At 38.9% G+C, this 18,464-nt stretch overlaps 1 protein-coding gene across 2 annotated transcripts in view; it reads left to right on the forward strand.

Moving 5' to 3' along the window:
* Positions 1-18,464, forward strand: part of LOC107045552 (putative polypeptide N-acetylgalactosaminyltransferase 9) — a 221,374-nt gene that overhangs the window by 162,294 nt on the left and 40,616 nt on the right. For both annotated transcript variants that reach the window (XM_015267857.1, XM_015267865.1), the window contains 2 exons: positions 6,987-7,758; positions 7,852-8,041. In XM_015267857.1, coding sequence (XP_015123343.1) covers positions 7,509-7,758; positions 7,852-8,041 — 440 coding nt within the window. In that variant the 5' untranslated portion in view covers positions 6,987-7,508. The remainder of the gene's footprint in view (positions 1-6,986; positions 7,759-7,851; positions 8,042-18,464) is intronic.

Below are 18,464 nucleotides of genomic sequence, written 5' to 3' on the forward strand. Positions count from 1 at the left end.
CCTGCAAACGGGGAGATGAGGGTGGCTAAAATATATTCTGCAACCCTGTCTCCTCGTTGGCTACAAATTTCAACCCTCCGCATACATGCCTTCCCCTTCACCCGCTCGTAAAATCACGCGTTCTCGGTAGCATCGAGGAGGACTTCTCAGGACCGAAAAGAACTGAGGATTCGAATGGTCTCTGGAAAAGTACGTCGCAGAACTGATTAGGACTTACCAGGTCCATCTAGGTCTGGAGAGATCTTGAAAGACCTGTGTACGTCCAATCAGAACCAAATCCTCGACTCGGGTTCGTATCAGCCCGCGTTGTACCAAGCGCCCTCAAGTGTAATATAAGGGTCAGACACTGAGTGTGAGAATATGAGGGTCAAAAAGTGGAGGTTAAAAGATGAGGGCCGGAATATTAGAGTCAAAAACTGAGGACCTGAATGTAAAGGTGAAGGAATGAGAGTCAGAATGTTAGGGTTAAAAAAAGAGTCAGAATATTAGGATAAAAAAATTAGGGTCAGAATATAAAAGTCAAAAAAGTGGGTGTTCGGCAATGAGGGTTATATAAGGGCTAAGAACGGTGATCAAGCATACACTGAGAAAAAAAATTTCTAATATTTGAAACATATTTTCTTGAGAGAAGTAAATTATTTTCAATGGCTTAAGTCTCAGAATGTGTGCACTTCATAAACTCGAATAAATTTTCATTCATCACTATCGTTCCGCGTTAAGTCATGAATATTTTACATATTACAATATTGGAAGTGCATAACGAAAAAATAATGAAAACAATAAATACTAGAAGATTGACGATACTTCTACGCGATTTAAGTAATTTCATTTGCGACAAAATCATACTTGAGTACAAGAATATTTTAAAACATGACGCCTTTCTCGGCCCGAATAGAAATTTCATTCCGTTAGCTTGGATCTGCATTGGTTTTAGGTTCAATACTGGTCAGAATTTATTGATTAGACTTTCGGATCAGGATTTGATGAGATTCTGAATGGAGTATCTGTATTCATTGTGGCGGAGTGAATTGTGATCCTATTCTGATCAGTCAAATCTCGACTAGATCCGTATCGGATCCGGTACTGTTCAAGAAGATCGAATCCTAGAATTTTGCCCAGGCATGGACCCAAACAAGCGTTACATTTCTGATCCAAAATTGATCAAAATCAGTTTTCACTGGTCAGTCTCTTATTCTATCCTAATTTGAATTTCCACTCGGGGGGTCATGTGAGTTGAGATGCCTGAGAGAATTAAGCAATTGAAAAAAATTTACTTGTCTCAAGAAAATAAGTTTCAGATATTAGAAATTGTTTTTCTCAGTGTAATATATGACTTATATTTAGACCCCCATTGCCTGACACCTACTTTTTTTACTTTTATATTCTGACCCTAATGTTTTGACCCTAACATTCTGACCCTCATTTTTTAACCTCCACTTTTTGACCCTTATTTTCTGACACTCAGTCCCTGACCCTTATGTTACACTGAAGAGGGCTTGCTACAACCCGGCCTGATGCAAAAGAATCATCTTCGAATTGAAATACCCATCTCCCAAGTGAGTATAAAATATACTTGATTTAAGTACATTTTATACTTAATTCAGGTATTTTTCCGTGCTGTTTACCTGCACCTTCCAACCTGAAAACCAAATCAATACCCGGAGGGCTGAGCATTCCTGATATTTTAGGTTTTAGGTAAAATAGCGTTGAGAGTACATACAATCCATGAATCTCTGGCATTTCTGGGAGAATACCAACAGCGAGAAAGTAACTTCCAAACGAGACCCAGGAGCAGGATAAATGCGCTATATATGTGCGAGAAGGGGGCGGGGGAGGGATTTCAAATCTGCATGATCCACTGAACGTGGCGGTCCGCCAGAAAGATTGAAAGGATAATTGGAAGTGGCATGTAGCACAACAATATGCAGCCGTCCAAACCTCCGGCTGTGTACGTGTAGTGTCTCGACCTCTGTATTACATTAACTATGCGGCAATTGGACCATTCCAGCAATTTCCATTTAATTATTTATTATACACCGCGCGACACTTTTAATTGGAATATTTGCCGTTGGATAATTCAATGAAGGTGACAAAGGAGTTGTGCAGAGGTATAATTTCATGAATAAAATATCATGTCTCGACGAATTTTGGAGCTGTAGTTGGTACCATCGACCCCAATTAAGTTCTACTTCATCAATCTATGACTTTTGTGTCTTCAATTGAGACTAAAAAAAGTTCTTAAACTTGGTAACCTGAATTTCAAGACATTATTATGATATTTTTATATCGTACTGACGTTGATGAAGGTGATGCCCTTTTTCCTGTCAGATTCGATATTCTTCTTTTCAATTAATTGTTTATAATCATTCTCATTGCCAAAGGCAATGCGACCGATGAGAATCATATGTTCCAATTCATCAGCTGTTGGATTTTCATATTACAATAAATGATTTGCTCATGTTCTAATTCCTATGCTCACTAAACAAGATTTTAATCATAATTACAATTCAATTCCTTCTGGAACACACTTTAGAGTGTGAATTTCTGGAATTCAATGTTTGTTTATACTCTGGTAAAAGTGCGTGCTCACACTGTTATCAATTTTTAGTAATTTCACACGGTAATTCAATTAATCTGTTGTTCATCTCATCAATATAATTCCGTGCTTAGAATATTGTCATCTCGTGTTTTCAGCACCAAATTAAAAATTAAAACTTCATTTGGAATATTGAGTCAATGCTTCTTTTTATTCATAATCAGACATTTTGTATTTGGATATTAATATTATTTGTTCAAAGTGAAAAAATCGATCATCATTTTCACTATATTGCATTCAGATTCTCCTATCCTTAACGTCAAAAATGTGAGATGTGGGAAATGTGATCTCATAATTCTCGCTGTTAATTATAATCAACTTTGTTCGAAGAAAACCTTAGTAAACGCAATATTAAGAAAGTAGAATTATTCTATTTTCCTCTGACCTAAATTATTTGGACAATTATGATTCGTTTATTCATGTTTCATAGAATGGTATTCAATTCTCTATTGTTTGTTAGGCGGGCTTCATGAAAATTCGTCGCAAGACGATGGTACTCATGAAATCCGCCTTACTTTCTCCATTCGTTCGAGATATTACTCATGCTTTTCTTTAGAAATAATGTCCCAAATGACGTCTTCAAAACCCTACTTTTTACTATGTCATTCCCCAAATGCTACCACGAATAACATATAAAGAATATTCATGAGCTATCCAAAAGTTCTCCTGTACTGACTTTATCCGAAAGTCGATTCAAAATTCAATAAATCACATGTCTCCCAAAATATCAAATCCAAGTCTTGCATTTGTCATGAGCTTGCACACCAGAGTACTCCCGTTCAAATAGATTATATAAAATAGACACCAATCGCGCTGATGGAACAGTGGAATTATAATTACATAAATCGAATTTCGTTTTGTCCGAAATTGCCTTCATCATAATGAGTTTAAGCATAGATTCCCCTCATTCCCTATTCAGTGTTCAATTACTCCCGCCGCAATCTGCAAAATTCCCTCGATTTTTCATTTTTTACGCGTGCAATCTATCAAGCAGAAAGGTTATATGACGTGCCTGGCTTGAACTAATCGAGTAATAAATCGAGACGCAGGGAAAATGCCCTGATGAATTTTTATTATGGGGATTATTCCTCACAAGATCTCCTGACATTATTACCCGCAATAGTTCATCACTCAAACGACGTAAAGAATTGATATTTATCCGGGGCAATTGTGGATAATCGTACGATTCAATTGTTATGACATTTAAATTGCACCTTCCAGCCAACATTCACACACACACACACACAACATAACAATTACGGATCTAATGGTGCGGAATATACGTGCATGCATGAGCTACCAGATAATGTACATAACCTGTTAGTCCATTAGGGGCCTCACTCATTGGTAATATTCTGTATAATTATCAAATAGAAAGGAATTAACGTCATGAAGATTATATTACACAATTTAAAATTCTGCAGCATCTTTGACCTCTTCCATTCGCTTCTTGTTGTTGATGATGGTCATTAAGAGGGTAATATATCGTGTGTGTAGTTGACGGACGGTTGGGGTTATCAAATATCCGTATTGGAGTTATTTTATAGTTGTAGAGGCTTAATCGCCTCCCGAATGTTTAGTTCCATGGGCTTCTCATAAGATACCTATGGCCTTGATAATTGTTTCACGGGAAAAGAGTGATTATAAGGATCAAACGGAGTTGAGGATCAAACGGGAGGGACGAACGAAGTGATCATAAGGGTCAAATGACCTTAAGGGTCAAGAATTCAAACGTGAGAGTCAAGTGAAGTAATCAGAAGGGTTAAACGATCCCAAGGCTCACCTCTTTTCTTCGACGCTATAATTATTAAAATGATGACGCAGAATTATCTTAATAGAATAAAGCCTAATTAAAATTCAATTAATTTACGTACTTTCAATAATTTCTAGTTCAGCTGTCCAGAAGTGATTACTCTCAAGTCCCCCAACAATCCCCCAACATCAGCTGCCATTCTACCACGCGGGGTTATGTTTAGAGATAAAAGGGAACGCGGGCTATACGCATTCAAAACATTAAACTCGTATAAGTTGATTAGTTATCAATATCCATTCAGTAAAAATGAATATTCCATGGAATTCGGGCGCAACGAGCGAGGTATCTTATTTCAAACCGCTGATCCCTATTTTTCTCCTCTCTATACCTAAGCGCGCGTAGTGGGGGTATACGGATTCCCGGATGTCCACTCTCCTACTGTCCCTAAGGTATCTTATATGAAGCCTTGACTGTATAATGTCGAGAGGCAAAAGGCATTCATCTCTCATGACTTCCGTTTCCTAAACAGAATGAAGGAATGGAGGAGTGAAACCAATGACTCTTTATGTATCAGATAATCTACCTGAGTTCGTCACCACCTTCTTTCAATACGTAAAGACCTGCTTTCCAATTAATAAAGTTAGTTACATCAGTGTTAATTAGCTGTAAAAATCCCTAGACCCCTTCATATTTCCTCGTCACATTTTCCAATTTTCTTTCCCACTGTCTTTTTACGTTCCACCATACCTACATTTCATAATCAGCCCCGCAAGTTCGCATATCGGCATGGGCATTATCAACAGGATTCACAGGCGACTGCACTTTCTCTCATTACCACCGTAGCCATGCCAATAACATCCATGTTGGTATATTTCAAAAACAAGTATCTGCATTGCCCTGCTTATGCTGAACAAGCATCGTACATATTTCCAGCTCTCTATATAGGTGTGTGGTTACCATGAAAACGTTATAACCGGGTGCATTGTTTTCAGCCTCTCTCATGTACCCTCGAATATAGATATAGAAACCCCCGTAAAAGTGGCCGAGAGAGAGAGAGGCGAGACATGGGGTGGGAGGACTGACCTGGCAGCCAAAACAGTAATCCTCCAGTTGCTCTCCACCACCAACTACATATTCATTCTACTCGGCTATGTGCACATACAACGCTATCGATGGTGCTCAAAAATTCGTACCACTTTTGCGCTCATTGCAGCAGGCGATAATGACATAGTCATGTACCAGTGATGGTCAATATTAACAACTTTAATGAATGCCTAGAGAGTACTCGAGAATTTCCCCATCTCATCTTGAATTAGTTGACATGTTAATAGTAATGTATTGATTATTTGGTTAGGGGCTTCGTAATTTAAATGAAGTGAATGCAGCATTAGTCCGTTGTTTCTGTCGAAATAAGTGTCGAGACGGGATTTTTGGTATTTTTCACGGTTTATTTAAGCACTATAATTGCTATTTTGAGAGGTTATATCCCACATGGAGAGAAAAATTCAATAAAAAGTGTGAGTCGGAACTGAAATTGTACGAATCGCCATGTAAATTCTGTGGGGACAACAAGTCGTTCCGCAATTTTTCCCCAACGATTGAGAAATTTTACGGAACGGAACGTAGAAATAACTCACCAGCTTCATAAAAATTGTTGAACGTTCAAGAATTTTTTATTTTGGAGGCATAATAAGTCGGCAAGTTTCTATGAGATTTTACTTCTTCGGGAAAAATTACGTGACAATTTCGTACTTTGTTCGGTGATGAACTTGAAAATTCACTGAACGTTTCAGATTTTTTCTCTTCCATTCCTACAAAAATTGCCAAAAAACGGTTCCCCCATTGCGGATTATGTGAATTGTTTTGTAATTTTTACTGGATATTTCTCTCCGTGCACACTAAGAGAAAAGAATTTTCCAACAGGATGACACTCTCTTGTCTCGAGAGAATTCCTTCATCAAAAGTATTTTTTTCTCTCAGTGTAACCAATTACGTCGTGAATGTCCAATTTTGTAACTAATCATTATAATTCAACAAGGAATTGGGAAAACGGTACAAGTCAATTTTGACTATTGACCAGTTTTCATTGAATATCTCAGAATCTAAGGAAGATAACAAAATTTTTCTTATAACCCTTTTTGTAGAGCCGATTGAGAGCTACAACAAATGTGATTACAAAAATTTGTGACTCAAAAATTCAACTGGGAGATAAGTTGACTTAAACCGTTTTACCACTTCGCTACTAAATTTATGTATTTTTATTAAATTTTCAACTATCCAAAACCCCATTCAGGAAGTTTCAATCTCATTCTACTATCAACGGGGATATCAACATTAAAAATTTGCGGCTCAAAAATTCGTTATTTCGCAGTACCAGATGATGCGAATGAGATTTTTCTCTCCTGCTTGTCGATGAATCCCTGTTTTTTGCCATCTCTAACTTTCCTGCTGAAGTCAAATAGTTGATACTCTGATCATATTTCTCGCTCAAAGGATTCCTAAAACCCTTAGAATGATTGAAACGTCATAGACATCACAACAGCCATAGGGGCAGTATTCCCCCTATCCATTAACATCTACACCGCAAACCTATGAAACTCCCAAGGTTCTAATCACGTCTCATTGAATTTGTTTCAGCTATCAACTATGCGGTGACACCGCGAGCTACATATCACAACGCGTCACTACCCGAAGTTACAACTCCATATCATCCAATCCAATTAGAAAGTGTCATCTGCTTGATGTCGAGACATCAGCATCTGCGATAGTTGCCGCAGCCAATCAACTCACACAAGCCATGATCGTCAAGTCCACCCACTGAAAGAACTCGCAAAACTCCGAGACCCCGATCAATACGACCAACTGACTGAGGGACAATTTACCATCGCTCCTTCAACTCATTCGTCCCTGGGACGAGGGTCGAGGTGTGCCAGTACCGCTTGGTCAAAATGTTGCTGAGGTAACGGTAGCCGACCGTTCGGAAAATTTTTCGCTGGCATCGATCCGCCAGGAGGTGGAGGAAACTAACAACCTGAACTGTACCACAAGCCGGAGGGGAGAAAGAAAGTTGAAGCCATTTCAGGGAACGCAGTTCCGAAAAAAGCTCGGTGATTTGGTCTTAACTCAAGAAGAAACTCGTTAGTCCGGGGGGGTAACATCATGGCAGCGTTTCCCCGTAGACGATCGCTGTGGCTGAAAGTCGCTGTATTGGGAGCTGCTGTCTGGCTGACCGTATGTTTTCTTCTTTACACTGAGGATCGTAATGCTGCGGACGTGTTGGCGCCATCAGGTGTTGCAGCACCACAAATTGCCAACGAATTTGTACCGCTACCAGTACCAGTGAAACGAGAAAGTCCCGGTAATCCACCGAGTAAGTCGGAGGTGAATCAGCAAGCGGGACCCGAACAAGGTAGGAAAATTCGTTCGGTGGTGGTTTAAGCTAGTCGGTAATAGGTTTGCAGAATTGGGAAAACTGATGGCGATGTTGTTTGGGTTTTTGCAGGTGGTGGGGTATTAGCTGCACCGAAGGAACAAGATCCTGGGGCAATGGGGAAACCTGTTTATTTGCCGACTAATATGTCGGCTGAGGTGAAGAAACTGGTTGACTACGGATGGATGAATAATGCTTTCAATCAGTACGTCAGTGATCTTATTTCCGTTCATCGGACGCTACCGGATCCTCGTGATGCGTGGTATGTTTTGAGTTCAGATTAATTTATTTATGTGAGGGCACGATGTGGCTGCGATAAGTTGTAACACAGGGAACAGAAGGTTCTAGTTTTCGAGAGACAACTTGTTTGGTGGGATAAGAAGCTATTTGTTCATTTTCAAAAGAAGAAACTCATAAATTGAGGAACGAAATTTTACTTTTTCTAAATATCATATATTCTTGAAATAAAAGTAAACGGGTTTTTCAATTAACAATATTCGCAAGGGAAAGAAAGCTGGTGGTTAATTAAACATCAGTGCGTAATGACAAAGAAGTAATGAAACATGTCTAGATTAATTTCAGAAGAGGAAAAGAAAGAAAGTCAAGAACGAATAGGTTTGGAACGAAAATACAGGCTAATAACCTGCATTGACGCTAGGTTTGAGTAAAAATTATGAAGAACTACAACCAGAAACTTTTCCTCTTTGTGTTAGACTAGTCCAGAGGTTTAAAATAGCATTCCTTAGACATCATGACCTTGGACTGAGAGAAATATTAGGCAACACTCGTGTTAAGTGTCATGCAATTTGATAGATTTGAGTCATATATCCCGCAAATGTTTCCAGAACTTGGTATAAGTTTCATGGTACAACACCACGCAGGGAAAAGGCTAATGAACTGAATTACAATTAAGTTCTCCTCTAGGAATATTAATGACAATGAATATATATTCTAGAAATCAGAACAAGCCAATTTTTTAATTAAGAATATTCAAAAGGGATGAAGAACAGGATTAATTAAACATTAAATCAATATAAATTGGGTCAAGGTGTCACAATTGGTGATGTACTTGATAACGAAGTATTGATGGATTACATCAATATTTGAAACATGAATAGATCAATTTGAGAAGAGGCAAAGAAAACACTTTAAGGACGAAAAGGTTTAGAATTCAGAAACTAAGATTACCGTAAAATAACCGAAAATGTAGGCTCACATCCAGCATTTATGCTAGGTTTGAGCCAAAATTATACAGAACTACAACTAAAAACTTGTTCTCTTTGTGTTAGACTAAAGGTTTAAACTAGCATCCCTCAGAGGTCATGACCTTGGAATAAAAAAAATATTATGCAGCTCTCCGCAGTTCAGCGTCACGCAGTTTGACCCCATGACTCTCCACAGAGTCATATATCCCGCAAATGTTTCCAAAACTTGGGTGTGAGTTTCTTGGTACAACAGCACGCAGGGAAAAGGGGCAATTAACTTCTCCACTAGGAATATTAATTACAATTCACATGATATTAACCGACATTATCAGTACATCGGAAACTTTGTGTCTCTCGTTCCCTAACTAACTTACATGTCCTTGCAATACCCCACCGCTGTGTCAGGACCATGTACATGGAGCCCACCAGGCGTAAACACATTTCGCGTTATAACTTTATACAGAGGTGTGCGTTAACTTCGAAACTTCCATCGTCGAGTCATGTGTGAGCAATTCTGTCGAGGTTTATTGCATCGTCTTTCGCCAATAATTTTTTTTATATCTCAAGGGTAGTTAGATGACCCCTCGTAAAAATGTGAGGAACAAAAATTCATTTATAAAGGAGAACGTGAGCTAGCTGGGACGTAGAGAAAAATGAGAAACAATACATTTTTTTTTCTTTTAACGCACGTGAACTAATCTAAAAGCTCGGGCGCACGGATGAAATTTTAACGACGTCAGTGGCCCTTCTCTGGACCTACTAACAGCTGAAAGCGAGTCCATGAAAAACGGAAGATTAAAAAGTACTGCAATAAAACAAGGACCAAGAAAAAACCGAGAAAAATAATACTTTTACTTTCCCAACCACGTCTACAATTCTCTTACGCGATTTTTTCCGTCCTCAGTTTTTCCGTTGAAATGGAAATTTAAATATGCAAATATGAAAACTGCTGAAGTTTAATAAGATCTCTAGTTTAAATTTGCATGCGGGCTCCTCTCGGATATCGTACGTATGCCCTGAAAAACGATGGCAATTACCCAACGATACAGGAGAGGGGCTGGCATAGTTTGGTGTACAAAGGAGAGAGATGTACCGTCGAATGACAGCGTGACAATAGAGTTTAATGGATTTCGAGTTCTTGCGATGTTTGAGAGATGATGCAACCCTGGAAGACGGAATAAACCGATTAATTTAATCCGTCAGTATCTCGAGATTAACCGCACGCGTTGTTATCGCAATGTCTCAGATGGCTGAGCCCATTTTACTGTTGATTAAGATAGCATTAGTCGTGTTTGGAGTTAAATCTTTGCGTCAGGCGAATTGAATGACTCGAATATTCGTCCATTGAACATACATGATGAATAGAACTGAATCCGCGCAGTTCAGCTCAACCCGGTGTGATGAACTTGAACGGAGAAACTCATGTGAATAACCAACATGCTGCATCCATTAAATCTGCACCAAGCCACCGCTTCTAATTGCTGTTTGACGAAAATTCTACGGGAAATATCCATATTGTCTCGCTAACCGGGCGGGGGGTGGGTATTTACGAATGACGTTATTATCCCGGCTTTGGTAAACACTTTGTGGTGCATGGAAAAGCCACATGCGAGATATTTGACTTCCTGACGGAGGATGACAGAGTCGTTGGAGCGCGCGAACGATTATGTAGCACGAACCTTTGCACTTTTTTGTTTGTACAACCAGTGAAAATCCCCTGGAATTAAATCCTGAAATACTGCACCGGGTGGTGAGCAGTGGTCAGCCATAAGGGATTTCGAAATAGGGAAATTGTTGACAGGAAGTTAGTGGATTGTATGGCTTCCCAGAGAAATGGTTAAAACAGTAATTTGTCGACTAGTGCAGAAAGCCCGGGGTTGTCGCATTGTGCGGTTGGAAAATCCATTTGACGGGGTACTCTCACATCGTCGAAATGTTGTGGGCGTCTTTACTGTGTTGCAACGCGGTTGACTCTTTGGGTGAGGGGTTGGTGTTGTTGGGATCATGCGGATGATTGTGTGAAATATGCATTAGGCAGTAGGGTTGTTTCGTCTGGTTATGATGTCAGAAAACTAGCGAAAATTTCCGCAGATTTCATCAAAGATTATCGTAAAGACTTTTGGCTGATGTGGACTTCAGATCCTTTGACTAAGATGTCATTGCTCTTCAGAAAATCGACAGCAATGAATGCAGTCCGATAGATTCAGGCGATGATCGAACATCATTAAAAGGCGATTGGTTGATGTTGACTTTAGAACTCGTCAAGATTTCATAGCGTTTCAGTTAGACTGGTGATTATCAGGTACTCTCACTGTGGAAATATATTTGCAAAGCGTTCGCCAAACAATGTTCCTATATTTGAAGTGGCTGTGAAAACATCTTCAGTGAACCCTCCTCCAATGCCTAATACAAATATCCCAGAAAACGAAAATGTTTACTGACCAAATGATACGATTCGCCTGAACACCTGAAGAACCCATTTTGTCCCGTGATTTTACATGAGCTGTGTCCACACACAAATGTTTCGATTGCAAGTGTTGATAGAATGTCTGAAATGCCGTTAATTTGAATGAGTAAGCAAAACTTTCTCTGCGAATTTCCATGAATACATCCGATGTGAGATTGTGAAATACATGAAATTTTTTTTCTAACGCATACGGTATGTGTGCCATCTCGCTGGGCCCCTCTCCAGTGGTGAGCAGCCGCTATAGGCATACGATAAATTCTCGTAACGGTGTAGTAAATCGATTGGGAAAGCGGAGATTCAACATTCGAAGGTAAAGTGCAAATACAGAAATCGGATACGTGTAGCATAACACTGGAGGGTGTCCATCGGGTTAATCCAGTCGATGTGTCTCGTATATCAAAATTAATATACATGGTGTATTAGGATAGGGGAGTACAATATCCGGGTGTATTCATCCCCGTATTGGCAGTTTCTCAATTATGTAATGGTGATCTCAGGTCAGTTATCAATTATTGGGGATCGTGGGTATTTTCTCACTTGTTATTGGAGAAGGTGAATTATTGCTGCCGATAAATTTGATTGTGGTTCCATCGAAATAACATCGAATGTTCCTTCAGATTTAGCAAACTTACGTTTTGAAACATCGTCGTTTCACGAAAACCTTTCAAAAGTTTCAAAGTGATACTTTTTTATTCAATCAATGGAATATTTTTTGAAGTTATATTATTACTATTTCCACATCTCCCATAAGCATTATTTTTCCTTCTGGAGTTGTCCAAATGACTCGTTTTATTGGATTAGCAAGTTGCACTGTGGATCGACGTTTCATGCAAATTCCATCTTATCGTTGTAATCCGTCGATATCTGTGCCATCTGCTTTGTTTAATTTATTAAACGATTGAACTTCTTAGTTGTTGCAACAATCCATGAAGTTACAAGCATATTTTTTGTTTTCAAACAGTTTTAAAGGCGATGGAACGGAATAACTAAGAATTTTTTTCATCAAATGATATCGTGTTATTTGTTGTTATTGAAGAAGGTAAATTAGAATTAGAATAAATATAACGTCGGATATTCGTTTAGATATTTTATAGCCGATTTATAGTCAATTTACCTTTTAAACCATACTCTTTCCATAAAAGTCTTTTAAAATTTTCGAATTTATACATGTTTTTATTTATTCAGGGAAATATCTTTCGAAGTTATATCATTCCACTATTGCTACATCAAACATAAGGATTATTTTTGCTCCCGGAGTCACTTTATCTGCTTGATCAGTTGTTTTATCCATCGACCCTGCCGCTGCTTATCTGAGCACCTCCCACACAAAATAAATCTCGTATTAGTAATCCGTTCAAATCTGTGCCATCCTGCTTTGTTTAATCAATTTAACGATTGAACTTGTTAGTCATTTTAATAATGCAGGAAGCTATAGGTATATTTTTTTGTTTTGGAGTTGTTTTACAGCTATGATAACACAGGGAAGTGGACATTTTTTTTTAGATCAAGGGATATTTTTTTATTGTTGTTTTATTGAAAAATGTCAATTATTGGAGTCGATTAATTTGATTATATTTTCATAGAAGTAATGTTGTATATTCTTTTAGATATAGTTCAGTTTTTTCTTCCGTGAACTATACAATTGCAGTAAACTTACATCCTCTTTTCGTGAAAGCTTTTGGAAATTATTGAAGTCCTACTTTTTTATTTATTCACCGGAATATTTTCCGAAGTCATATTATTGCTGCCGCCGCATCCCACATGAGCATCATTTTTTGTCCCTTACACTCTCTACTTTCATAACGATCAAAGTTTTTTCAATGGCTGCACGTTTCGTCTCTAGTAGTTTCTCTACTGCTCTTGGAAGTGAACACGTTAAGACTACAAATTCGCGGGGAATAATGAGGGCAACATATAGTACGAAACCCTATACTGAAATCCTTCTAGACACCTTTTGAGAGGATGAAATCAACATCATACTTGATGATGCTCCCCGAAAAGAGAAAAAACACTTCAAACCAGATATCTTCAACATTCGCGCGACAAAATGTACACATCAATCAGATTTTTACGACACGTACATTATACATACAGGAAAAACCACTTACATTGGACATGTAAAACCCGTAAACGTCAGATAAAATATAATCCAACAACGAGGTTAGATGGTGAATGTAGAAGTGAGAAAACGGAGAAGACATTCGAAACTTGAAAGTTTTCCAATCCAGAGTCGTCCTCAGATTTCCACCATCCGGAAATTGCCATTCTTTCCTAGAAAACATTGCCGATGCAATTCCGACGTACACCTAAAAGTTTTTCCTCCTCGTAAAACTTCGTTCGTCTATTGTCGAAACTAAGTTCGGAAAAAAAATCTTCATTATTACTTTTACTATGTAAATATCAATTTTTTCGCGATTATAATTCATTTTGATTTTAGTGATTCTGTTAATAGTCTTTTCCTGCCATTTTTACTCGCATGTTCCTGTCAAAACACCGAAGGAGAGGTGACTAAATCGTAACCGTGATGACTTTTGAATTGAAAAGAAGATTAATTGGAAATTCTTGAAGAACCCCAATTTCAAACCACTCCGCTATCCATTCAATCAACGAAAGGATTGCCTTATTATCTGACTTTAATTATTATACATCACGAAGAAGTTTGAAAAGACGTTGTTAGCCGGCTGCAGATTATGCCTGGAACTGTACCTGCAGCCTTCTCTAGTGCTTGGCGGTGAATAAAAGAGGGTTGGGACTCGCGACGTGGTTGTGGGGGAAGATCCACTTGTCTGGAGGCACTCGGGTGTGCACTCATTAGGGTCCCCTAGGTCAATGAAGCACAAGATCTTTGCCCCTTCCAGATTTTACGTGTCAGAATACATACCAACCTTTCCAAGAACAATCGCATTAATGATAAGGAGTGGGAACGTGACTCACGGGGTGCTCCATTCAATTCTTGATATTTCATTAATGGAGGAGGAGCGGTAATTGGGTCTAATTGAGGCGCTGTAATATGAAGATTTCCTGCGAATGAATTACTTCCTTAAACCATTGAGTGACAACATGACTTGGAAATCAAATAGATTTAGCGTGATTGCAGCATTTTCCTTGAAATAAAACATCATTTGTTCAACTTCAGACTAAAAATCTCTAAAACTGAGTACAGAAGACATTCACATGAGAGGATTGATTACATATTAATTCATGACAAAGTTATAAAATTCCGAGATTTTCCTAGAGCTAAGAACTTTTCATCCCCACGTATTCAAATAATAAAATATTCCCCAGACAATTTTCAATTTACGTCTGTATGATTCCAGCCGCTATAGGAAAGAGCTTCGTCAATCTTCAAAAGCAGTCTCGCCAAATTTACATTTCATTTAAGAATTCATGAATTGAACCGAAATACACATTGGCAGCCGCCCCTCCTCAAGTACCAATATTGATTGAGCGAATTTCAATTCAGCCCCTGAAGACCCCTTCGTTTTTCATCAATTTCAATTTTCAATTACCCCCTCGGAATTTTTCATGGTCCTACGATAGCACGAAAGTCCGTATTTAATATTGCAGAATAAACCCAAGGTTTCCTGCCCTCTGAATTCAACGTGGCAAGTGCTCAATAATACTAATTGTTAACCTCCAACCAACATCGAACCTGCGGTTTTCAGTATTTCAACTAAAACGCTGGTAGCCGCGTCGGCTGGATTTTTACAGTCCAGTGACCACACAGTTTCGTGTTTACACATTCATTGGCGGTTTAAACTAAGTTTCACGTAGGAAACTGTCAATTGACATGCGAGAGCAAGTGCTCATGACAACAGTATACGACACCGTTGAGTGTTGGGTGTTGAGGACACGTTATGTGCCCGGGAGATACACCACAGGAACACTTGTGTCAGTTCAATAGTTTAAGCTGAAGGAGAGAGTCACTAGCCTGAAATCCTATCCCCTTTGGGCATGATGTTTCGTTGGTAAACATACCTGGGCGTTTTGACCTACAAATGTCAAGTGATCTTACCAATGAAATTCAACGATTTTTATTTTTATTGAGGGACTTCAATAGAACCAAACGGATGGTCACATTCGCTATCACATGTCTTTATATGTTCAGAATTCTATTTGCGGTAGGTCCGGTTAGAAATCACAATTAATGTGTGTAAATGGCACTCGGGATGAAGAATAGTTGAGTCTTATTAAAGGTCTGTTTTGCCGAGGCGTTATGATTGATTAATTGCATTTTCTACCCACCTGTGTCGCTGCTCTTCTTGGCATATCTCATGCAAAATCAGTATCATGTTTGTAATCCCTTAAAATCTGAGCCATCATTCTTTGTTTCAGCGATTGAATGACTGAAGTTGTTAGTTATCATAATAACGCAAGGAATAATAGATATATTTTTTATCTCTGAGTCGTCTTCTGGCAAATACATCGTCTTGTGAGATTGATTGATTGCATTGTCTATCGACATCCGGCGCTGCTCGTCTTGGCACCTCTCCTGCAAAATCAGTATCATGTTTGTAATCCGTCGAAATCTGTGCCATCCTGCTTTGTTTCATTGTTTGAATGACTGAAGTTATTAGTTATTGTAATAATGCAAGAAATTATAATTATATTTTTCATTTCTGAATCGCCTTCTGACAAATAAGTCTTGTGAGATTGATTGATTGCATTGTCTATCGACATCCGGTGCTGCTCGTCTTGGCACCTCTCCTGTAAAATCAGTATCATGTTTGTAATCCGTCGAAATCTGTGCCATCCTGCTTTGTTTCATTGTTTGAATGACTGAAGTTATTAGTTACTGTATTAATGCAAGGAATTATAAGTATATTTTTCATTTCTGAATCGACTTCTGACAAATAAGTCTTGTGAGATTGATTGATTGCGTTGTCTATCGACATCCGGTGCTGTTCGTTTTGACACCTCTCCTGCAAAATCAGATCGTGATTGTAATCCGTTAAAATCTGTGCCATCCTGCTTTGTTTCATTGGTTGGACGACTAAAATTGTTAGTCATTGTAATAATGCAACGAGTTATGACTGTATTTTCTATTTCTGAGAAGGATGTAGTGCTTTTATAAGACAGGGTAATGCAGAATTTTATTTTTCATGAAAATATCTCTAATTATCATACAACAATAAGGGTAATAATTACCCTTCATGAGACTCGAAGTGATCTTGTTAATTAAAAACCATTCCAATCACCCTTCAATTAATTTCCCTCCAATATCCAATAGAATCGCAATTCTCATTGAAATAACTCTCCCCGATACTCGTACAAAACATCAATATTCATTTTCCCATCTCAATTTTCATAATTGTACATTCATTCCAACTTTAAATCGTCCTCGATCGGCGAACGAATCATGAGCAGATAAAAGACTTCCTTAGCTCAGTGAATGGACGGAATAAGAAAAAAAGAAGCAAGAACGGGAGTCGGAGGGAATTCAATCGAATGTAGGAGGGTAAGAGAAAAAATTGCTCTTTTCGTTTACTATCGGCGAACGGGAAAACTGGTGACATCCGACCCCATGTTTCAACCCTCTCTCCACCCCCGCAACTTTCATTTCATCCGGCTCATCGGAAATTTCCATTTCCTTCCTTTTTTTTATGGATTGAGAAGATACTTTAACTTGTGATCGATGAGGCAGCGGCTTTGACACTCTTTGCATTGCCTCAGACAATTTGTTCAACTACTTCCTGATTAAGGATTTAACTTGAATTCTTCATCAGGAATACAAAACGAAGGATCCAATAGCTGCATTTTCAAAAGTCAAAGCACTGAATAAAGATTGATGGAGTGGTGTCGTAAAGACTATTTAGACTTATTTAGTAAACATTCTCTCCAAGAAGAGTGACCTCATAGTTTAATAATCAAGCAATATAGTTCAGTAATATGATCGTATTATTTTTCCTCCTTTCAATGAGACGTTAAATAAATTGAAACAGTATAATTTCCCGACCTATCCCACCAAATCAAGAATTCCTCGTCAAACAAAAACCCGCCTCCCACTGATCTCCCGCCAAGAATCACCTCATTCCACCTCGACACCCCCATTCTTTCGCCCGCCAAAGGTGTCTAGCTGTGTAATTCTGCGGCTCCACGATACCCACTCCTCTTCGTTAGAACAATGAGACGTCCCTCAAAGGCTTTATCCCCATCGTCGGCGTCCCTCCCCTCCGCTTACCCCGTTGGAAAATGATATTACCAGCAGTACGAGATCCAATTATCCTTCTGGGGGTGTGTGCCGTGTACATCAAGCCTGGCAAAACAGTAACGTTTCATAAACATTAATATGCACTGCGACCACAGGTCCTCCAGAAGCTGTTGGGCAAAATACTGGGGGAAGAGATCGCCTCCCTCTCCCTCAGTTTACACCCGAGCAAATTTAGAAACATCGCGTTAATCATAACCGTGCGCTCTCGCCAGACCAGTGGTGTAATTGGCCCGAGGGAGTAGTCGGCAATTTTATCCCCGATTCAAACGCGAATTGCAATTGCTCTCTGCTACCGTTGAATACCGTATGTATGATATTTTTATGCGATAATTTTTACTCTTATTTGCATCAACGCAAGCCGGCTAACACAATCGATTGCAATTTGTTTTTTGATTTCTCCAGCCATCTCCGCTCCACTTTACCGAGGAAATGTTGAGAGTATATAACTGTCTGGGGATCACAAAAAACGCCGTCAATCATCCCTGTTCCTCGTTTTTTTTGCACTGGCGAATGTATGTAACAGTGGTATACAGTAAGACCGGAAGTTACGGTGGGTTATGCTCGAACGATTCCCCATACTCCGTTTATTCTTCCCCCCCTCCCGAGTGATATATATTTTCACACGAGGATTTTCTCCCGGTACGTTTTTTGAAAACTGAGAAATAAATGCCTGTCCTCGCAGCATCCACAAATATATAGTGTTACTCCTTTATACTTGTGCTCACGCGCGCCCCGAGCATCCGGGGCTGTGATCGATATCGTTTCCATATGGCGCCATTCACGAGCAGAGTGTGGGGTGATG

Source organism: Diachasma alloeum, unplaced genomic scaffold (genome assembly GCF_001412515.2).
Source record: "Diachasma alloeum isolate Michigan unplaced genomic scaffold, Dall2.0 Dall_scaffold_00180, whole genome shotgun sequence".
Taxonomy (NCBI): domain Eukaryota; kingdom Metazoa; phylum Arthropoda; class Insecta; order Hymenoptera; family Braconidae; genus Diachasma; species Diachasma alloeum.